Below are 22,082 nucleotides of genomic sequence, written 5' to 3'. Positions count from 1 at the left end.
TATTAATAAATTGTATGTTTCTCCTACAATCGTCATCTTTTGTGGATATTTTTTTTTTGTTTCATAATTTTTTATTAAGAAATGTTTTATAATGAATGTAAAGGTTTAAATACATAGGAATACATAGAAATAACATTTAAAAAATGTAAGCTCAAAGAAGAATATTATTAAAACATTACCAAAAGAAACAGAAATAGAGAGAGGAAGAGTTACATAAGGGGTCCTATAAGAATGGGGAATGAATTGTGTAAGCAATATAAAAGAGGATAATATATTATTTTTTGTGGATATTTCTACAAACAAATTGCTAAATTTGTGGTTGAAAAAACACATTGAATGGTCTTTCCTTATAAAATTTCAGCCCTTTACGTTGTTACTTCTTTGAACATCTTTTAAATGTTTTGACAGCTTAGTCTTGATATCCTATGCACTCTTATAAGTCATAGTAAGCTTCCTTTCTAATGGCTATATCGACAAGGAAAATAAAATATTTCAATATTGTCCCTCAGAGGGCAGAAAATGGTTAAAAATATTTTCCTGATTTTTACATAACTAGTTTGTAACATGTTTGGCCCCAAAATGTTTTGACAAAATGTATGAGTTTGAAAAAGCAATGAAACATTATTAGTGCATGGAGTAGTCTTGCGTTAACCTAATGATAGTTGGTTTCATCAACGGGTTCGGTAGAGGTCTCACAGGTTCACCAAATATTTTTCTGTCTTCTAGGTCTTCCTCAGGAAGGAGTCAGAGGAGGTGGAGAATGACTCCGGAGGAACCGCGCAGAAACGGCTGTGCTCTGGCGTCACTCGCTCGTCGCCGGAGACTAGCTCTCCATTCCATATGGTGAGTAACTTCCAGTGGTGCGCATCCATGGGGGTGAGCGGATGACCAGGACCACAGGGGCTCAGCACCACAAGGGCTCTGGGTCACCAAGTTCATTATTTCTTATATTCTTCCAGGCCAGGATACTCAATGGTCCCCAAAACTGAAGCTCGGCTCATACCAATGAGCACCCCTCTGTTTATTTGGGAGGGTTGTCTGATCACTCTTTGGTCATAAACGTGCCCAAGGAATCTATACGATAATAAAGAATGCAAAGCAAAGAAATATATTATAGACAATATGTCATCAATCAATAGCATTTGTAAAGTTCAGCACTGTCACCCTGCGGGGCATCTGGGCACTGAGAATACTGTTTCCCCATCAATAAGCCAAGTCTTAAGTCTGTTCCTGAAGTCCGATAGGTAGGGTGATGTTTGGAGGTGGAGGGGCAGGTTGTTCCAGGTTTTAGCTGCAATGTAGGAGAGAAGGAGCGGCCACCGGGTTGATGGAATTTCAGTCGATGGTTGATATAGGATGGTCCTTGATAGTGGAGGGCCTTTTAGGCGTGTGTGCGGATCATGTACTGGCATGCCTTCTGGATCGGGGACTATTGGAGGTTTCTGAGGAGGGGGTGATGTATGACCGTTTGAGAAGGTCCAGGATGAGTCTGACGTCTGCGTTCTGTATGGTCTGGAGTCTCCTGAGGAGCTGGGTGGAGATGCCGGTATAGAGATAGTTGCAGTAGTCGAGGCGGCTGGTGATGATGGCCTGAGTGACGGTCTTTCTGGTGTCGATTGCGATCCATCGGAAGATTTTGCAGAGCATGCGAAGAGTGGGGAAACAGAGGGAAGCAACTGCTTTGACTTGTCGTCTCATGGTCAGCTGGCTGCCGAGGATTATCCTGAGGTGGCGTGCATGGTCTGTTGGTGTTGGGGTTGGCCTGAGTTCAGCTGGCCACCAACTGTGGCTCCAGACCGAGGGGTTGTTCACAAAGATCAGTTCTTCGGTCTTGTCGGAGTTCAGTCTCAGGCAGTTGTCTCTCATCCAGTTGGCTACGTTGGTCATGGGTTGGAGAAGGTGGTTTTGGTGTTGGTGGGGTTCTCAGTGGGCGAGAGGATGAGTTGAGTGTTGTGGTGGGACCATTAGGAGGAACATGCATTTTACACTGAATTTATGAAGCAGCAATAGCAAACTAAATAAGATTAAAGCCAAGCTCTAGCTACATCTGTAACTCTAAGACATATCATTACCCTAACTTTATCCCAAGCCGGTGAGCTTTATCATAACCCTAACCCTCTTACCTAATGCTAAACCTAACCACACCAAACACTGCCCTAACACTCCCACATAATGCGAAACCTAACCACAACAGCAAACACTGCTCTAACCCTCTCACATAATGCGAAACCTAACCACAACAGCAAACACAGCTCTAACCCTCTCACGTAATGCGAAACCTAACCACAACAGCAAACACAGCTCTAACCCTCTCACGTAATGCGAAACCTAACCACAACAGCAAACACAGCTCTAACCCTCTCACGTAATGCGAAACCTAACCACAACAGCAAACACAGCTCTAACCCTCTCACGTAATGCGAAACCTAACCACAACAGCAAACACTGCTCTAACCCTCTCACGTAATGCGAAACCTAACCACGACAGCAAACACTGCTCTAACCCTCTCACGTAATGCGAAACCTAACCACGACAGCAAACACTGCTCTAACCCTCTCACATAATGCGAAACCTAACCACGACAGCAAACACTGCTCTAACCCTCTCACATAATGCGAAACCTAACCACGACAGCAAACACTGCTCTAACCCTCTCACATAATGCGAAACCTAACCACAACAGCAAACACTGCTCTAACCCTCTCACATAATGCGAAACGTAACCACGTCAGCAAACACTGCTCTAACCCTCTCACATAATGCGAAACCTAACCACGACAGCAAACACTGCTCTAACCCTCTCACATAATGCGAAACCTAACCAAAACACCAAACACAGCTCTAACCCTCTCACATAATGCTAACCCTAACCACAACACCACACACTGCTCTAATCCTCTCACATAATGCGAAACCTAACCACAACAGCAAACACTGCTCTAACCCTCTCACATAATGTGAAACATAACCACAACAGCAAACACTGCTCTAACCCTCTCACATAATGCGAAACCTAACCACAACAGCAAACACTGCTCTTGTGATGTATTCCTATAGGTTCTGTATCGATCCCCCTATTCCTGACCCTATTCTGGTTAACAAACTAACAAGTTAACTAGCAGCCATCTCATGAGGCAGAAAACCCCCATGATGCAGGAACCGTTATCTGATAAAGCCACACTACGGCACAGGAACGTGTTATCTGATTAGGTCATAACGCTTGCCATCTAATTAGACAAGCGATATTCCTCCAGCCCCCTGATAAGGCATACGGAGTTCTCAAAACAAATCAAACCTATGACACCTTGGGAAAAACCCTGCGGCCATTGTTTTGATTACACCGAGAACTTCAGCAAAAGGTGTTCCATCCAACAAATTCAAGACGAATACGGTCCAGAACCCGCTTTAACTCTTGGTATGAAATTACTGAAAGACTTCAAGCAGGTCTCGGCTATATTACTAGCCAATATAAAGGGAGAAGCAGCAAACGTGGCGATCCGCCAGAGGTTAAAAGAGACAGATATAGCAGACCAACCAGCTGAAATTGCCAGAATCATAGAAAAATCCTATGAGGAACTAGGTAGAGATAGTTTAGGTGGAATACCAGTAAAACCGCAACTGATTGAAAGTCCTGAAAAAATATTTTTTAACAATAATTCAACATCACAGAAAAAGAGCTGGGATGGAAACAAACAATCCAATCCTAAAGAAAAGAAATTCCAGTCCAGAGGAAGGTCTCCTAGGCGAAGAGAAAAATCTCCCAACCAAAGACACAGGTCACCCCAGAGTGACCCCTCTGGGAAAAGATATAACCTTAGAAATAGGGATAATATAAAGAAGCCTGATAGATATCAAGACATTGATACACGTCCCTCTCAATCTTTTCAGACTTCCTCGCAGAAATCGGAAAGAAGAGGACGATCAGAACAAAGAGAAGAGCACACCAAGTCCAAAGACAAGGAACCTGCTCAGCAAAAAAAGAAATTACAATTTCCAAAAAAGAAGGTAGCTAGTATCAAGGTAGTTAACAATGCCTAGAATACTGAGGACACAACTGAAAAACGGAGAATGGGCTCAGACAATGCTAGACAGCGCAGCAGAAGTGAGCATAGCTCGCAAAGTCCTTATGAATCATCTGGAGACAGTGGACACGAATGAATATCTTCAAGTGGAAACTGCAGACACCAGAGTTAGCAAACCTCACAAAATATATGAAATAACATTACGTATAGAGGGGGATAAGACTAGAAAAATAAGGGGACTATTTTGGGATAATCTCTCCAAGGGCTATGACATCCTTCTAGCTGAAAAAGACTGGCCACCAGAGTTTGTCAGGGAGTGCCCTCATGGCGAAGAAAAAATTATGCCTGCCTTCTCAAATCATATCCCAATTCATAAAAAATACACACTTGCTAGAAAGTGGGCAGTAGCCCTAGCTCCTGCTTTACATAAAAATCATGTAGGATGGGATGAGGACTCTCCTCCTCACAAAATCCAGTTAAAATCACAACCTACTGCACAAAGACAGTACCCAATTAAGCAAGAAGCTAAAAAACAGGTAAAAGAAATCCTAGATCAGCTAGAATACCAGGGGGTGATTGAAACTTGCACCTCACAAATGAACAACCCTTTGTTTCCGGTCTCCAAACCAGACAATTCATATCGTCTAGTTTTGGATTACCGACACCTTAACTCATGTTGCAAAACTCACACAGTGCTGCACTAATGAATAACATAGTGCGCAAAAAATACAAAACAACATTAGACATCTCTAATGGATTCTTTTGTCAAAACATAGCACCAGAGAGCAGATATTTGTCTGCGTTCTCAATAAATGGCACTCAAAAACAATTCTGTTGTTTACCCCAGGGGTACAAGAACAGCCCTGGAGTATTCTCAGCGAGAGTAACAGAATTACTACAAATATATGATAATGAAGCATTATCGTATGTCGACGACATATACTTAACAGATGATGACTTGGAGACTCACTTGAAGAGAGTGAACACCATAATACTTGGGTTCGCAGCAGAGGGTTACAAATTTAACTTTAAAAAATCCAGAATTGCCCATCTGACAGTCCTGTTCTTAGGATATGAATTATCAAGTGAAGGCAAAAGCCTGGCAGACAATTTCCTAGAGAAATGTGCCGTACTCCAAGCACCTAGAACACTAAAAAACCTACAGTCAATTCTAGGCTTCCTAAATTTCGGAAGAACATACATTGCAAATTACGCAGAAAGGGTCAAACCCCTTTATGATCTAATAAAACCAGATTTTAAAAGAACCAATTGGACTCAAATACACACAGAAATTCTGAGATCCTTACAAACAGACATGTTAATTAAAACAAAATTAGAAACACGTGATAACACACGCAATCTTGTGATTCGAGTCATCCCAGGAAGATGCGGATTCGCATACCTATCCTCTAATGAGGGAGAAAAATCACACTCGTACACAGAAGCTGAACAGAAATTCAGCATTAAAGAAAAAATTGTTCATGCAGTTCAAACCGCAATAGCTAGAGAAAAAGATCAAGCTGACGGTAGACGTATCACAGTCAGAACAGCAGAATCAGCCTTTGAAGCATTAACAACACCATGTAATTTACCAACAACAACATTGAATCCGAAATGGATACAATGGGTGAATTCAATTACAACGGACAAAGTATACTACTACTTTGATCCAGAACTAAAAGAATTGAAAAATCTAGAATATGAAAGAACATTCCCTCTGCCTATCGACATTCTGCCCTTACGACAATACGCTTGTGTAATCTATACAGACGGACATGCTCAACCCTCCGTTTGGGGAGAACAAGCATACAACCCCACATGTGAGATTACAAAAGAAGTGTGGCGCGGAGGTAAACTAAGACCTCTATTAACAAAAACACACTCAGTAGAAACTAATTCAGAACAACAAACTGAAATAATAGCATTGAAAATGGCGCTAGATAATGCGGATCGCGAATTCCCGACACTTATAGTGTCCGATTCATATTACTGCGTCAAATCATATAACAAGGATTTGCAGACATGGATTCAAAACGGTTACAAAGATGACACAGGTGCAACAATAAAGCAGAAACTGCTCTGGGAACAAATAGCTCTTTTACAAAAAGAACTACCAAAGACTCACGTGACACACTCACTGAGTCATCAGCGTGATGGCGTTCACGTTGCAGGGAATTCATTGGCTGAGGCAGCCACAGCGGTAGCAACTAAATCGGCTTCCGTAGTTCGAAAAAAGCATACAGTGAAGCATATTGACGGTGAAACAGTGCTGGCAGTGAAAACGTCATCAAAAGGCGACTGCTCAGCGCTACCGATCAACTATCCACTCAATTATACATACATAATCGATGCAAACTCCGTCCCTTTTGCTCGAATCCCTCGAGTGGGGGATAGAGTGATTCCAAACATGGACAGGAGAAACTTGTTAATCGCAGACGCACATATGGGCGAGGGTCTTAGACACCTCAAACTAAAAGATTCTCTGGAAGAATTACAATCAAGGTACTGGTGGCCAGGCATGAGCCTGCATCATAACATTTTTGTAAAAAACTGCCCAAACTGCAACAGAAATCGCAGTGGTGAGAGAAACGGTGTAATACCGTGTCGTTTCACTCCAGAAAAAATCAACAGTAAAAAGCAAAGCGTCCGATTAACATATACAGGCTAGTTTCCACTTATAATGTAGATCACCTGCACTCGGCTGACGTCTGGACTGTTATACAAAGATTTGCGAGTCTAAATGGCATATACGCTAGAAGCATGCTACGTTTGACCATTGTTTTCACTCGAGCCCTCAAGCATGAGGGGAAACATGGCCAAATGAGCATAGCACAGCGGGAATCTTCTCACTTCCTTCCTGAGGGATACGGGATGGTGTAAAGAAAAAACCAAGGCATAAAGCAATCTATAACGGAAAGGATATTAGGTTCGGGAGCTGGGTGGGTCAAACATCTAATAAGTGTCCAACGTAGTCTAAATAACTTGCCAAGAAATTCTCTGAAGGGATTCAGTCCGTACGAATTATTATTTGGAACTAGGATGTTAATCTCTGACCTTGACAGTCAGACTTCAGTGGTAAAGGAAAAAAGCTTTGATATCAAAGATCGTTTGGCTATTTTACAGGCCTTAAACGAAACAAGAAAAGACCTGAGCAACATAAAGTTGAAACAACAGCCAACAGCCACTGAAGAACCACCACCTGTCCCAGCAAGACCTGTCTGGATTCCAAAAGTCGGGGATCTAGTCAGAGAAAAGATCGCGGTAAAGAAGGAATTTGGGCCTTCTTACAGAAAAGCAGTTCCTGTCTTGTCTGTCAACGGGACAAGATCAGTTGTACTACCGCCGCTTGCTGGTAAAAAGGAGAACCGAGTTGTATCCATCGACCTGGTAAAACCACAATCATGTGGCCGATAACAAACAGTAGGCCAAGTGGACTCCCCATGAGTAGCAGAACACCAAGGTTTGCTACCAGTACAGAGGTCCTAACAAAGAGGCTAATCACATTCGAAACGCCTACAGAAATACAACAAGGACTATGCAACAATGCAATGGAACTTAGACCTCTGAACACCCAAATAAAAACATTTAGCAGAGACACACCAACCTATAATGAAGTAACAAACGACTATGCAAGAAACAGTAATCCTGAAACAATTGGAACAATAGACAGAACTGCATCCGGCTACTTCATAAACTTCGATGATTCCTCTGAAGGCTTCACTGAATCAAAGACACAGCCATCATCAAAAACCTTTAAAGATAAAGCTAAAGAACTCTTGAAACAACTGAAAGAAACATATCTAATTTCTCCATGGATTGAATTTTGGGTGGGTTTTGGTGCATTTATCCTCATACTTTGGCTCATCATGATACTAACATTGGGACGCTTCATTGAGGGAAAATATGCTAAAATGGACACAGCAAGTCAGAAAATCAACTTGATCCTCAAACCACACACATCTTCACACGTCGAGAAAAGAGAACTTTCTTCAGTCAACTTCACAGCCAATCCTATTCCGGGTGGGGTAGCATGGGACAACACTGACTACGAAATCTATGGTCCGGTTGAAATCCTGAAATATCCACACCAAATTAAAATCTCATTAAGTGACTTCGTAAAACCAAGCACATTTGCTGATGATTGGGACTTTGAAAGTATAAACAATATGATGTCTGACTTAGTGATGTCTGCTAAATTTACCAAACATGATTATTTGCAGGGTTCGACAAATTATGATAGTATGTACTGTTATAACCACTATGGTAACCATTTTCTACATAGATCTGCACAACCTAGAAATGTATTAAAAAATAATCAATGGGAACATTGTGCAACCCCTCCAAAAGGAAGCTCAAGAACCGTTTACGACAAATATTCATACTTTTCAGGTTTTAACGTAAGTAATGCTGAAACATTTTATTTCAAATTGTCAAATAAGACAGGGACAAAGACCATGATAACCAACACGAAATTGATATATTCAGACTCGTTTTTTGAACAAATGAATACTTTTGGTTTTGATTATTGGGACAAAAATGTTGAATTGAAAAGTGTTTGGGGCACAAAAGAATGGCAAGTACAGGGTATAGAATCTTTGTTTAGAGCCTGCATGATCCCAGAACAAATTATATTTTTAAATGACACTGTTCAACAAACCACCTGTCTTGGCTTAGCCAAAATCAAAGATTTAAATAAACCGTCTATTCCAAAACCAACAATGAACAGCAATAGCTCCACAGACGAAGAGATAGACGTAAATTATGTATTAAACCAAATCAGAACACATCCTGATTGGAAACAGTGGTTGATCTGGCCCACAGATACTAATAACTGTCAAAACAGATTCCTGAACAAAACACAGGGGTTCAAAATGACCAGGCCAGACCCTAGATATCCCCAAAGACATCACCCAGGGATAATAACCACCTACAGTGTGGGCAAATTATGCCTTCAATGGCTGCAAACTTCCACACTGGCAGAAATTAAGCAACACCTAACTTTACTTACTGATGGTGCTGACTTGCGTGATTTCACTATGGGACCACGCAAACAGCGTCAAAAACGTTTCATAGCAGCCTCTGTATATGCAGCATACAACGAGGCCTGGAAGGTTACTCAAATTGAGACAGCAGAAAGAATACGGGAAATTGACCGTATTAATTTGGAAAAATCACTTTCTGTAGTGGACAATGGGTTAATGACTCTGTCCTCCAGAATTTTTTCTTTGGACAGCATTGTGTCTTCAGCAATCGACATAATATCGCAAGACTTACTGTTGTTACAACACGGTCAGTCTCAATTGCGTTCTATTGTACAGCTTGGCTGGACGTTACAAAATCTGCATTCAGGCTATGTGCCTTGGCGTTTAATCAACACAACGTCACTATTCAATATCTTTAACCTTACTGATAAACAAATCAGTATGGCACAAAAGGGTGCTGATTATACAATCCTGAGCATTGAGAAACTCGAAAGATTACCAGTGACAATGTCAGAACGACCTGTCAGTGAATGGATAATACATGGGATAATTAATATTCCAATATCTACCTTCAGGTTTCAATACTGCCAAAAATATATACAGGCTGGCATGTACGAAAAATTGGGAAAAGGGTACATTAAAACAACATGGAACCTGCCCTATTCACATGCATGTGTCAGTAATAAAGGCCAGAAAGTGTTTCTTAGTGGCAATAATTGTGCGATGTCACTAAGCGGTACACTTCTGTGTAACGGAATTAGTTTGCATGGAGCCTGTGAAGGGAACTCAAATAACCTTTCATGTCACCAGCTAGGCACACCTGCTACAGAGATAGAACCATTCTTTCAAAGACTCTACAATGGGAGTTACATTCTAATTGTAGACCGCAGATGCTGTAGTCTTATGCCCGGGACTCCTTATCTCGTAACTACGACTGCGAAGGTCAAGTGCTGTGGACGCTTATTGTTCCCCAGCTCCTTTCCAGACAGGGAGGCAAGGGCATGGCCCAACTTGAAAATTACTTCTATTCGAATAGATACTTTAAGCAGAATGAAAACAGTGCTTCTTCAGACGCCGACAAGGCTCACGTCATCAAAAGAAACGTATGATCTCCCAGTCGCAAGGACGACTGCAGAGATACATTCATTGCTATCGACTAATTCCCCCATACATTTCGCAGAAATCCTGAATGAAATCTTAAATATTTCTGATACCAGTGGAGTCTCAAAAGTATTTAAGACAGTATTGGCATTAACACCATTCAAAGCCATACTGGGTATTTTTCCAGATTTCGTCCACTCGATTTTTGGCGGACTTCCCCTGATTTTGGGACTAATTGCAGGAATCCTATTCCTAGTCCTTATATTTCGTTATGGCAAACCATGTCACAGACAAAACACCTGCGACAAGGGAAGAAACAATCCTAGCCATTGGATATCGGGACCGGATATCAAAAATCCTGGGACTATCCCGGCTTAGAGACCTGAACATGACTTGGTTTCTATCATTTCGACCCATGTGGCAACGATGTGTTTTACCTGTATTAAGGTGCCTGCTATGCGGAGAAGAATGCGTGTTAGACACCTGTCTGACGCTACAATCGGATACGCCAATGGATGCAGAAACATTGTTGAGTCCAACAAAGGCTCATGCTTTGTGCTGCCCTCAACGGCTACCAATCCTGATGACGGCATTCGTGGAAGCTTCACCACTACGATTAAGGGGTAGTGAGGTTCAAAATGAAAGCAGCATCGATCAGGTACGACCTTCTGTCAGCAATCCAAATCAAAATGTCAATGGAGACAATCATGCGCACGAATGCATGGTTACACCTATTTCCGAGTTAGTGGAACTCTCCCAGGAAGCTGTTGACAACTTTTTCGAGAGTCTAAATGATATGATGTTCTCACCAGAGCAGAAATAGAGACTTTTGAGCAAGCTCGTACACGGCGTTCCCTGAATTTGACCTTCAACTAGAAAAGCAAAATACCATGAACAATTTTCCCTCCAGTTCACGGACAGCAATATTTTTCAGCAGCCCCAAAATATTTTTGCATATTTTTCGGGACACTATCTTCTGCTTAAAGTAAGAGCTATTCTTAGAGAACTAAGATTTCTACTTTTAGATAGCTTATAGACATTAGCTGCCCGCTGGTATGTTCATAATTATTTTATTCTGTGATGGAATGGTCTCGAACCTTTTTTCTGTATTAAGAGCCATTTCATGTGTAAATTCTCATATACCATTTAGCAATAATGTATACAAATGCGTGATTACTTTAGCATTATTTCTCAGCTTGAGTGCATACAATACATGTAAATGCTTTTTTTCCCCGTATATTTGATGATTTCAAAATGCATTCATGTATTTTAGGGTGGTAAGGTATACACGATACTCTACAGTATGTTTTACTATGCATAGATTAGTAAATATGTCCATAGTTAGCGTGGAGTGGGTGTGATGTATTCCTATAGGTTCTGTATCGATCCCCCTATTCCTGACCCTATTCTGGTTAACAAACTAACAAGTTAACTAGCAGCCATCTCATGAGGCAGAAAACCCCCATGATGCAGGAACCGTTATCTGATAAAGCCACACTACGGCACAGGAACGTGTTATCTGATTAGGTCATAACGCTTGTCATCTAATTAGACAAGCGATATTCCTCCAGCCCCTGATAAGGCATACGGAGTTCTCAAAACAAATCAAACCTATGACACCTTGGGAAAAACCCTGCGGCCATCGTTTTGATTTCACCGAGAACTTCAGCAAAAGAATGTGCTAACGACCTGGTCGTATGACATCCTTATTGACGTATCTATGTCCATCCTTACGTCAATCTCGGCACCTTAAAGGTATAAATATTACCGATATTGCCCTATGCAAACACACGCGGTGGTGACGAGGACGGAGCAGCCAGACTTGCCGAAGCCCAGAGCAGAGCAGACCCCGCTGGCGCAGCCCCGCCTTTCTGACGCGCTGAGAACGAGACGCTGCTTTCTCCTGCCGAGAAATCCAGCTCCGGGCTTCCGGGTAGCCCTCGCAGGCAGCCTGGAATATCGAGACCAGAGACGAGAGATACCATCCCTCATCCATCCTAGATTCCAGGTACAGAACTGAATAACCCCTCGCAGAGAATTCTTTAGTCAGTCACTTGGCAAAACAAACTTAACTTAAACTGTAACTTTCTATCCCCGCCCACGTATTAGGCTTAGGTCAGGTACACGGGGTAGGCGTAGTTAGAAACACCAGTTGAGTACGATTAGTCAAATGTATATGTGTATGTAATATATTTTATTCATTTTAAACCTACATATGGCTTAGAAACCATATCAATGTTTTTACAGTATTATTTTATACTTCTGCTTTTAATGTATGCACTTTACTTAACCATAAGTATTGCAATAATATCGATCCATTTCTCTTGTATGAGAAAAGAGACTGATCAATAAATAACATCTTTTATTGAACACGCCCGTCTCTTCCTTTTCTCTACAATCTGATGAGACTAAGAATGCACGTACTGACTGAGTAAAATAAATTGCCTTTTGTTTTCACACGACTCTAGAGATACACTCTTGATTAGGGGAGAGCAAAGTTGTCATGTTCTATGGTTGTCAGAAACTAAATCCCTTCTTGTCTATCCAGGGAGGTTCAACTCCTCCTTGCCTATTCGAGAACGTTTCTAGTGAACTCTGAGCTAGCTGGCAAACCCAAAACTTTAAGTCTAATATCGACAGTAGTAGACCTAGTTAACGTCTGGTCTAGGCCTATACTATTGAAGGTATTATTCCAATGCGCAGAGCCTATTGGGATAATAGGAACTACACTACACTCTAACCCTCTCACATAATGCGAAACCTAACCACAACACCACACACTGCTCTAACCCTCTCACATAATGCGAAAACGAACCACGACAGCAAACACTGCTCTAACCCTCTCACATAATGCGAAACCTAACCACGACAGCAAACACTGCTCTAACCCTCTCACATAATGCGAAACCTAACCACGACAGCAAACACTGCTCTAGCCCTCTCACAAAATGCGAAACCTAACCACGACAGCAAACACTGCTCTAACCCTCTCACATAATGCGAAACCTAACCACGACAGCAAACACTGCTCTAGCCCTCTCACATAATGCGAAACCTAACCACTACAGCAAACACTGCTCTAACCCTCTCACATCATGCGAAACCTAACCACAACACCAAACACAGCTCTAACCCTCTCACATAATGCTAACCCTAACCACAACACCACACACTGCTCTAACCCTCTCACATAATGCGAAACCTAACCACAACAGCAAACACTGCTCTAACCCTCTCACATAATGTGAAACTTAACCACAACAGCAAACACTGTTCTAACCCTCTCACATAATGTGAAACATAACCACAACAGCAAACACTGCTCTAACCCTCTCACATAATGCGAAACCTCACCACAACAGCAAACACTGCTCTAACCCTCTCACGTAATGTGAAACATAACCACAACAGCAAACACTGCTCTAACCCTCTCACATAATGCGAAACATAACCACAACAGCAAACACTGCTCTAACCCTCTCACATAATGCGAAACCTCACCACAACAGCAAACACTGCTCTAACCCTCTCACATAATGCGAAACCTCACCACAACAGCAAACACAGCTCTAACACTTTCACATAATGCGAAACTTAACCACAACCAAACACTGCTCTAAAACTGTCACATAATGCGAAACTTAACTACAACCAAACACTGCTCTAACACTCTCACATAATGCGAAACCTAACCATGACACCAAACACTGCTCTAACACTCTCACATAATGCGAAACCTAACCACAACAGCAAACACAGCTCTATCCCTCTCATATAATGCGAAACATAAACACAACTGCAAACACAGCTCTAACACTCTCACATAATGCGAAACATAAACACAACTGCAAACACAGCTTTAATCTTCTAATGTGCTCTTACTCTGTGATCCCGCTTGCATTTTGGGGTTGATTGCCCTTATTTTAACTGCAGCTGTTTCGTGAGATGTATTGAAAAGCATCACAGAAAATAAGCTTTCTCTTAATTTGATAGAGGGTCTGTCTCAAGCCCAACTACAATTATTTAGCTTGGCAGCAACATGTCATATTTTGTAGAATAATTGTTAGAAAATGTTTTTCATGTTGGGGTGCGCCTGGTGAAATTATTTTACATGGGGGGCCGGATAGGGGAACTATCAAAAAGTGTGAAGACCATTACACTAAATCTTGCCCTCATTGTGACCTTTGACCCCACTGTAGCCCTTGTGATGCCCTGTCCTAAACTGAACTCAAAGCTCAAACACAAACCCCTTGTGCTAAATGTTACCAAAGTTCTCACCCTTCAAAGAGCCACCAGTGTACCCGCGCCCTCAACCCCACAATGATAACGTCACCCAGCCTACAGGCCAGCGTCCTGCAGCCAAGGGGAGGTCTGAGCTTTGCCAGTGCTTGTTCCATGTCACAGGACTCTCTTTGTCTCTGTCACCAGATCTCAATTTAGCATAGCCCCAAAAGCCATCTTCAGCTGAGTAACTGCTCTCTTGACTGGAAACTGTGCCCTGAACTCCAATGATGCAACTCACCCCCATGTGCCTTGAAACAAAGGCCTTTCTATGTCAGCACTGGACTCATTTGAGAAACCAACTGATGTATGTTATCAGGAATCTCTGAGCTGATGTCCTAAACTGTTTGAAAAATCAATTTATATTAATTTACTAGCTTACCCGTCGCACGTTGCTGCAATCTCCGAAGAAAGGACATTTAAGGAAACTCGTCATGATAACATTCAATTTACATTGTGTCATTTTTATTCAAACGTATTCATTTTAATATGGAAAACATTTCAAAGTGTCGTTTTAATTCTATGTATTTATTCGAGTGCTTGTGGATACACGATTTGTTGTTTTTCCGTCTTGTGCGTAAATCAGTATTCGAAAGATTATGAGGGCCCTGGGGGGCCGATATTTTAAAAAAATGTATGCCCGAAACCTTCGCGGGAGTGTCCTCAACAACTTCCCAAAGTTTCCTGGCGATCGGATGAATGGTGTTTTAATTCTATTTATTTATTCGAGTGCTTGTGGATACACAATTTTTTGTATTTCCGTCTGGTGTGTACATCAGTATTCCAAAGATTATGAGGGCCCTGGGGGGGCCGATATTTAAAAAAATGTTATGCCAGAAACCTTCGCGGGAGTGGTGTACTCAACAACTTCCCAAAGTTTCATGGCAATTTTTTTTTTTCGTCTTGTGCGTACATCAGTATTTGAAAGATTCTGAGGGCCCTGGGATGCCGATATTTAAAAAATGTTATGCCAGAAACCTTCGCGGGAGTGTACTCAACAACTTCCCAAAGTTTCCTGGCGATCGGATGAATGGTGTTTTAATTCTATTTATTTATTTGAGTGCTTGTGGATACATGATTTTTTTTCCCGTCTGGTGCGTACATCAGTATTCGAAAGATTATGAAGGCCCTGGGGGGGCCGATATTTTAAAAAATGTTATGCCAGAAACCTTCGCGGGAGTGTACTCAACTTCCCAAAGTTTCATGGCGATCGGATGAATGGTGTAGTAATGCATAAAGGACAAACAGACAGACAGACAGACATACATTCGATTCTATATATATAGATTGGAGGAATGTCTATCGTTTGATGGCCCAATGGTTGTTTTATTACCTTTAATTATACATTTTTCCATATGTAACTTTAAAATAACTATTTGTTCTATACAAATATTGTGTTTTAGCAGATGTTCTGTTGATAAATGCCTGTAATTCTGTTATTTGCGGATTCCATGCTGGCCACATACTTACCGTAATCCATATTTCTATCCTCAGGACTTGGGGGGCCGCAGCGCCTCGCCCCCCTCCAGGGATCCCTTTCGGAGGCCGGATGCATCTGGCGGGGTGAAGCCCAGTCCCCGCGGCTGTGAGGGCCCCCCAGGGTTGGCCAGCCCAAGCTCACACATGGCGCAGTTCAACCGAGAGCTGCTGCAGGTAAGAGCGCCTTCAACCCCCGGACTCCTTTCCAAGAGTGTGGGGGTGCAGCGCCTGGATGGGGGTCCCCGATCGCCCACGAGGCTGTGACCCCCACCAGCGGGAGGGTTCAGGGGTGTGGCATAGTGTCCAGCGCTGGGATTCTACTGACCCTGTTGACTCAAGTGGAGTTCACCTTTCATTTGTAACTTGTAAATAGCAAATTGGAAGAGGGAGAGACAAAACAAATAACACAAGAAAATGAAGTAACCCAAAATACACCATGCAAGAAAGCTAGAACCCACTGTGCTAAGGAAAGTGGAACAAAACCGAGAAAACTGGGTAAAGATTGTGGAAGGAAGTGGGAACAAAGGGAGGAGTTGAAAATTGGGCTCATTAGAGGTGGAGAGAGAGAGAACTAAAGAGGCAGAGAGGGAGGCCGAAGGCGCTGTGGGGGGTCGCAGCCCGGGTCAGCGGGGCAGGGCTGCGGCCGAGGCCGGAAGGGCTGGGAGCACTTTCCCTTCCTGGTGACATCACTGGCCTGGACCAGGCCCCAGGAGAGGAAACAAGCGCGCATTCTGCAGCCTGGGAGCAGGTGGGGGGCCCAGAGGCTCATGGGATGTGTGACCAGCATCCCTGGGTCAGGGGCTGCACCCCAGCCGGTGGGACAGAGGCCTTCGAGACACAAGCATTGGCAAAGCCAATACAACTGGTGACATCACTGTCCTGGACCAGGCCCCAGGAGAGGAAACAAGCGCGCATTCTGCAGCCTGGGAGCACGTGCCCCCCCCCCCAGAGGCTCATGGGATGTGTGACCAGCATCCCTGGGCCAGGGGCTGCACCCCAGCCGGTGGGACAGAGGCCTTCGAGACACAAGCATTGGCAAAGCCAATGCAACTGGTGACATCACTGGCCTGGACCAGGTCCCAGGAGGAGAGGAAACAAGCGCGCATTCTGCAGCCTGGGAGCACGTGCCCCCCCCCCCCCAGAGGCTCATGGGATGTGTGACCAGCATCCCTGGGCCAGGGGCTGCACCCCAGCCGGTGGGACAGAGGCCTTCGAGACACAAGCATTGGCAAAGCCAATACAACTGGTGACATCACTGGCCTGGACCAGGTCCCAGGAGGAGAGGAAACAAGCGCGCATTCTGCAGCCTGGGAGCACGTGGAGCCCCAGAGGCTCATGGGATGTGTGACCGGCATCCCTGGGCCAGGGGCTGCACCCCAGCCGGCGGGACAGAGGCCTTCGAGACACAAGCATTGGCAAAGCCAATGCAACTGGTGACATCACTGGCCTGGACCAGGCCCCAGGAGAGGAAACAAGCGCGCATTCTGCAGCCTGGGAGCACGTGCCCCCCCCCCCCCCCCCAGAGGCTCATGGGATGTGTGACCAGCATCCCTGGGCCAGGGGCTGCACCCCAGCCGGTGGGACAGAGGCCTCCGAGACACAAGCATTGGCAAAGCCAATACAACTGGTGACATCACTGTCCTGGACCAGGCCCCAGGAGAGGAAACAAGCGCGCATTCTGCAGCCTGGGAGCACGTGCCCCCCCCCCCAGAGGCTCATGGGATGTGTGACCAGCATCCCTGGGCCAGGGGCTGCACCCCAGCCGGTGGGACAGAGGCCTTCGAGACACAAGCATTGGCAAAGCCAATGCAACTGGTGACATCACTGGCCTGGACCAGGTCCCAGGAGGAGAGGAAACAAGCGCGCATTCTGCAGCCTGGGAGCACGTGCCCCCCCCCCCCCAGAGGCTCATGGGATGTGTGACCAGCATCCCTGGGCCAGGGGCTGCACCCCAGCCGGTGGGACAGAGGCCTTCGAGACACAAGCATTGGCAAAGCCAATACAACTGGTGACATCACTGGCCTGGACCAGGTCCCAGGAGGAGAGGAAACAAGCGCGCATTCTGCAGCCTGGGAGCACGTGGAGCCCCAGAGGCTCATGGGATGTGTGACCGGCATCCCTGGGCCAGGGGCTGCACCCCAGCCGGCGGGACAGAGGCCTTCGAGACACAAGCATTGGCAAAGCCAATGCAACTGGTGACATCACTGGCCTGGACCAGGCCCCAGGAGAGGAAACAAGCGCGCATTCTGCAGCCTGGGAGCACGTGCCCCCCCCCCCCCCCCCCCAGAGGCTCATGGGATGTGTGACCAGCATCCCTGGGCCAGGGGCTGCACCCCAGCCGGTGGGACAGAGGCCTTCGAGACACAAGCATTGGCAAAGCCAATGCAACTGGTGACATCACTGGCCTGGACCAGGTCCCAGGAGGAGAGGAAACAAGCGCGCATTCTGCAGCCTGGGAGCACGTGCCCCCCCCCCCGAGGCTCATGGGATGTGTGACCAGCATCCCTGGGCCAGGGGCTGCACCCCAGCCGGTGGGACAGAGGCCTTCGAGACACAAGCATTGGCAAAGCCAATACAACTGGTGACATCACTGGCCTGGACCAGGTCCCAGGAGGAGAGGAAACAAGCGCGCATTCTGCAGCCTGGGAGCACGTGGAGCCCCAGAGGCTCATGGGATGTGTGACCGGCATCCCTGGGCCAGGGGCTGCACCCCAGCCGGCGGGACAGAGGCCTTCGAGACACAAGCATTGGCAAAGCCAATGCAACTGGTGACATCACTGGCCTGGACCAGGCCCCAGGAGAGGAAACAAGCGCGCATTCTGCAGCCTGGGAGCACGTGCCCCCCCCCCCCCCCCAGAGGCTCATGGGATGTGTGACCAGCATCCCTGGGCCAGGGGCTGCACCCCAGCCGGTGGGACAGAGGCCTTCGAGACACAAGCATTGGCAAAGCCAATGCAACTGGTGACATCACTGGCCTGGACCAGGCCCCAGGAGAGGAAACAAGCGCGCATTCTGCAGCCTGGGAGCACGTGGGGGCCCCAGAGGCTCATGGGATGAGTGTGACCTGCATCCCTGGGCCAGAGGGGCTGCACCCCAGCCAGTGGGGCAGAGGCCTTCGGGACACAAGCATTGGCAAAGCCAATACAACTGGCTTGAGTGTGAGGGCTAACTAAAACAGAAACAAAACAAAATAAAACGATTGCTTTCTGTCTAGAATGCATGTTTGAGACGCAGAATTGAATGTGTGGGAGTGAGTGTACTGCTGAGATGTGAACCTGCCCCTCATGCACTGAAATGGAAGCACGCCAGGGGTTAGGCAGTAACCACCCACAATGCACGGGTTCTGTCGCAGTACAGGAGCGAGGGAGTAACCACTCTTACTGCACAGGTAGGTTATCGAGGTACTAGGGGTAGAGAGTAACCGCCATCAATGAACTGGTTGTTTTAAATTACTAGGGATAGAGAGTAACCCTCCTTAATGCTCGGGGATAATGGACGGAGTGTTGAACATTGCAAACATTCACCCCCAGTCAACTGATCTGGGTTTAATCCATCACCGTTCTTTAGCCCACTCTGCCACCCCAGTTCAGACATGGCCATATGCAAATCAGTCTGACCCTGTGCCTCATGGGAACAGTCCAGCTCGAACTGCCAAGCCATGCCTTCCCTGAACCGGAAACAAGCTTCCGAGGACCGGTTTCTGGCATTCCAGCCGTCTTCAGCCCGGCTCGCTTGAATCCAGTGGCAAAGTGAGCAAGGGACTCACTTCTGAGCATACCCTGCCAACTTATGGCGAACAAAGCGGTACAAAAGGGGGTGGTGATGGACGGAGCATCTGAACCAATCAAACACTCACCCCCAGTCAACCGATCTGATTTTAATCCATCACCGTTCTTTAGCCCACTCTGCCACCCCAGTTCAGACTTGGTAGTGAGTAACCACCTTACAGCATGGGTTGTGTCGCAGCACTAGGGGGTAGTGAGTAACCACCCTTCCTGCACGGGTTGTGTCGCAGCACTAGGGGGTAGTGAGTAACCACCCTTCCTGCACGGGTTGTGTCGCAGCACTAGGGGGTAGTGAGTAAACACCCTTCCTGCACGGGTTGTGTCGCAGCACTAGGGGGTAGTGAGTAACCACCCTTCCTGCACGGGTTGTGTCGCAGCACTAGGGGGTAGTGAGTAACCACCCTTCCTGCACGGGTTGTGTCGCAGCACTAGGGGGTAGTGAGTAACCACCCTTCCTGCACGGGTTGTGTCGCAGCACTAGGGGGTAGTGAGTAAACACCCTTCCTGCACGGGTTGTGTCGCAGCACTAGGGGGTAGTGAGTAACCACCCTTCCTGCACGGGTTGTGTCGCAGCACTAGGGGGTAGTGAGTAACCACCCTTCCTGCACGGGTTGTGTCGCAGCACTAGGGGGTAGTGAGTAACCACCTTTCCTGCATGGGTTGTGTAACAGTGCAGGCAGAAGACGGGGGTAACTGAGGGAGCATATTTTTGTCAGCTCCAGTGAGGGAGTGAATGAGTGAGTATATGTGGAAGTCATAAATTGAGTCTGTCAATGCCTTTGTGAGTAAACAGAAGTGAACAAATGTGAGGGTGAGTGCAGGTGAGCACAAGAAAGGTGAAAAGTGAGAAAGAACAAGTGTCGGCGGGTGGTGGGCTAGATGTGAATAGTGCTGTCGAACCATGTGGGACGAGCAGTCTGCATGAGGGGACTGGGGTGCTGCATGGGAGTACTGGGGTGCTGCATGTGAGTACTGGAGATATAGTATCCTGGCTATCCTGATCACCCCAACCTGTCTTCTGACGACCCCGAGACCCGCTCCCCCAGAGAGGACCAGTGTCCTTCACCCCCCCGATTCCTGCTGACTGTAGGGGCAACCTAGGCAAAGTCCTGGGAAACTTAAACATTCCTTCCTGAATGGGCCGGTGACCCTCCCCAATACGCAGGTAGTAGTGCCTAGACCACCTCAACCCTCCCCCTGCATGGGCTGGTGATCCTCCCTTCCCAGGCAGTAGTGTTCAGACCACCCATAGCCCCCACCCCCCTGAATAGCCTAGGGATACTACCCTCTACCCCTACCAGTGTCCAAGGCCACCCACCACTTCCTGAGCATGCAGGCTGACCCTGTGTATAGTTCCAAGCAGGACTTGTGCCCCCACCGAGAGGCACCTGTTAGCTTTGAGAACACTCCCTCCAGTGCTTAATTTGAGCCAGTGCTTGCAGGTGGAGCCCACATGCACTCATGTTTGCCGACCTGCAGTTATTTTACCTCATTGGACCCAGAGGAAGAGAGAGAAAAACACAACAGGGCGGAAGAAAGAGAAAGAGAACAATAGAAAAAGTGTGACCAAGGGAGAAAGCAGGGATGAAAATGAGCCTGCAGGTGCGAGACAAGGAGCTGGGTCCCTGTGAGTGTCTGTAGGTGGATGAACGAGGCCTGAGGTGGAATCAAGACTGCGCAGCCTCGGTTATTCGTCACCCGGACCATAGATATCACCACTGGCTTTGGGACCCGGCACTTATTCTGTTACAAATTAAGCACAGCCCCTGAGCACCCCAGGGGCTTCAGGGCACATAATGGTCCACATCCAGTATCAGCCCTCCCCGGATGTATGACATTACAACGCATGCTTTTACCACGCAGGCCTTTACAACGCAGTTTTTACAACGCATGCCATTACAACGCATAGCGCTTTGGGCTGCTGGATAGTGAATAGTTTAATTTACTATTCCAACTCCAGTCCCCGTGGACACTAGGGAAGGTGTTGGATAGTAAATTAAACTATTACCTATCCTAGAGCGCCCCCCAGCGCAATGCGTTGTAATGGTTTGCGTTGTAAAAGTTGCGATATAAAAGCACTGCGTGGTAAAAGTTGCGTTGTAAAGGATGTTTCCCGCCCTCCCCTCATCCTCTGCTGTGGCATTATTCAAGCCCTTGAAACACACCGGCCACCGGGACAGAGATGTGTCTATACAGGAGAGTAACACTGAGGTCCTGACCAGGGGCGTGGCTTGGGGGGGGTGTTTGGGTTGTTACACCCTCAATACATGTATTCTGTAGTAAATAGTTGGGACCGGGTGCTTTCCATGGGGTACTGAGAGGCGACGGTCGGATTTCAACTAGGATTTTTACATGCACACCGACTAAAACACAGGGGGGCCGATTCACAGAACTAACTTAAGACAAAATCCTAAACTTACTGCTTTTGGTA

The 22,082-nt window shown here is 46.1% G+C and overlaps 1 protein-coding gene across 1 annotated transcript in view; it reads left to right on the top strand.

Moving 5' to 3' along the window:
- Positions 1-22,082, top strand: part of LOC144762155 (uncharacterized) — a 269,735-nt gene that overhangs the window by 55,057 nt on the left and 192,596 nt on the right. The window contains exons 2-3 of the mRNA XM_078647312.1: positions 727-843; positions 15,882-16,040. Coding sequence (XP_078503438.1) covers positions 727-843; positions 15,882-16,040 — 276 coding nt within the window. The remainder of the gene's footprint in view (positions 1-726; positions 844-15,881; positions 16,041-22,082) is intronic.

This window comes from Lissotriton helveticus, chromosome 6 (genome assembly GCF_964261635.1).
Source record: "Lissotriton helveticus chromosome 6, aLisHel1.1, whole genome shotgun sequence".
Taxonomy (NCBI): Eukaryota; Metazoa; Chordata; class Amphibia; order Caudata; family Salamandridae; genus Lissotriton; species Lissotriton helveticus.
This window is presented reverse-complemented; position numbering and strand designations above follow the sequence as displayed.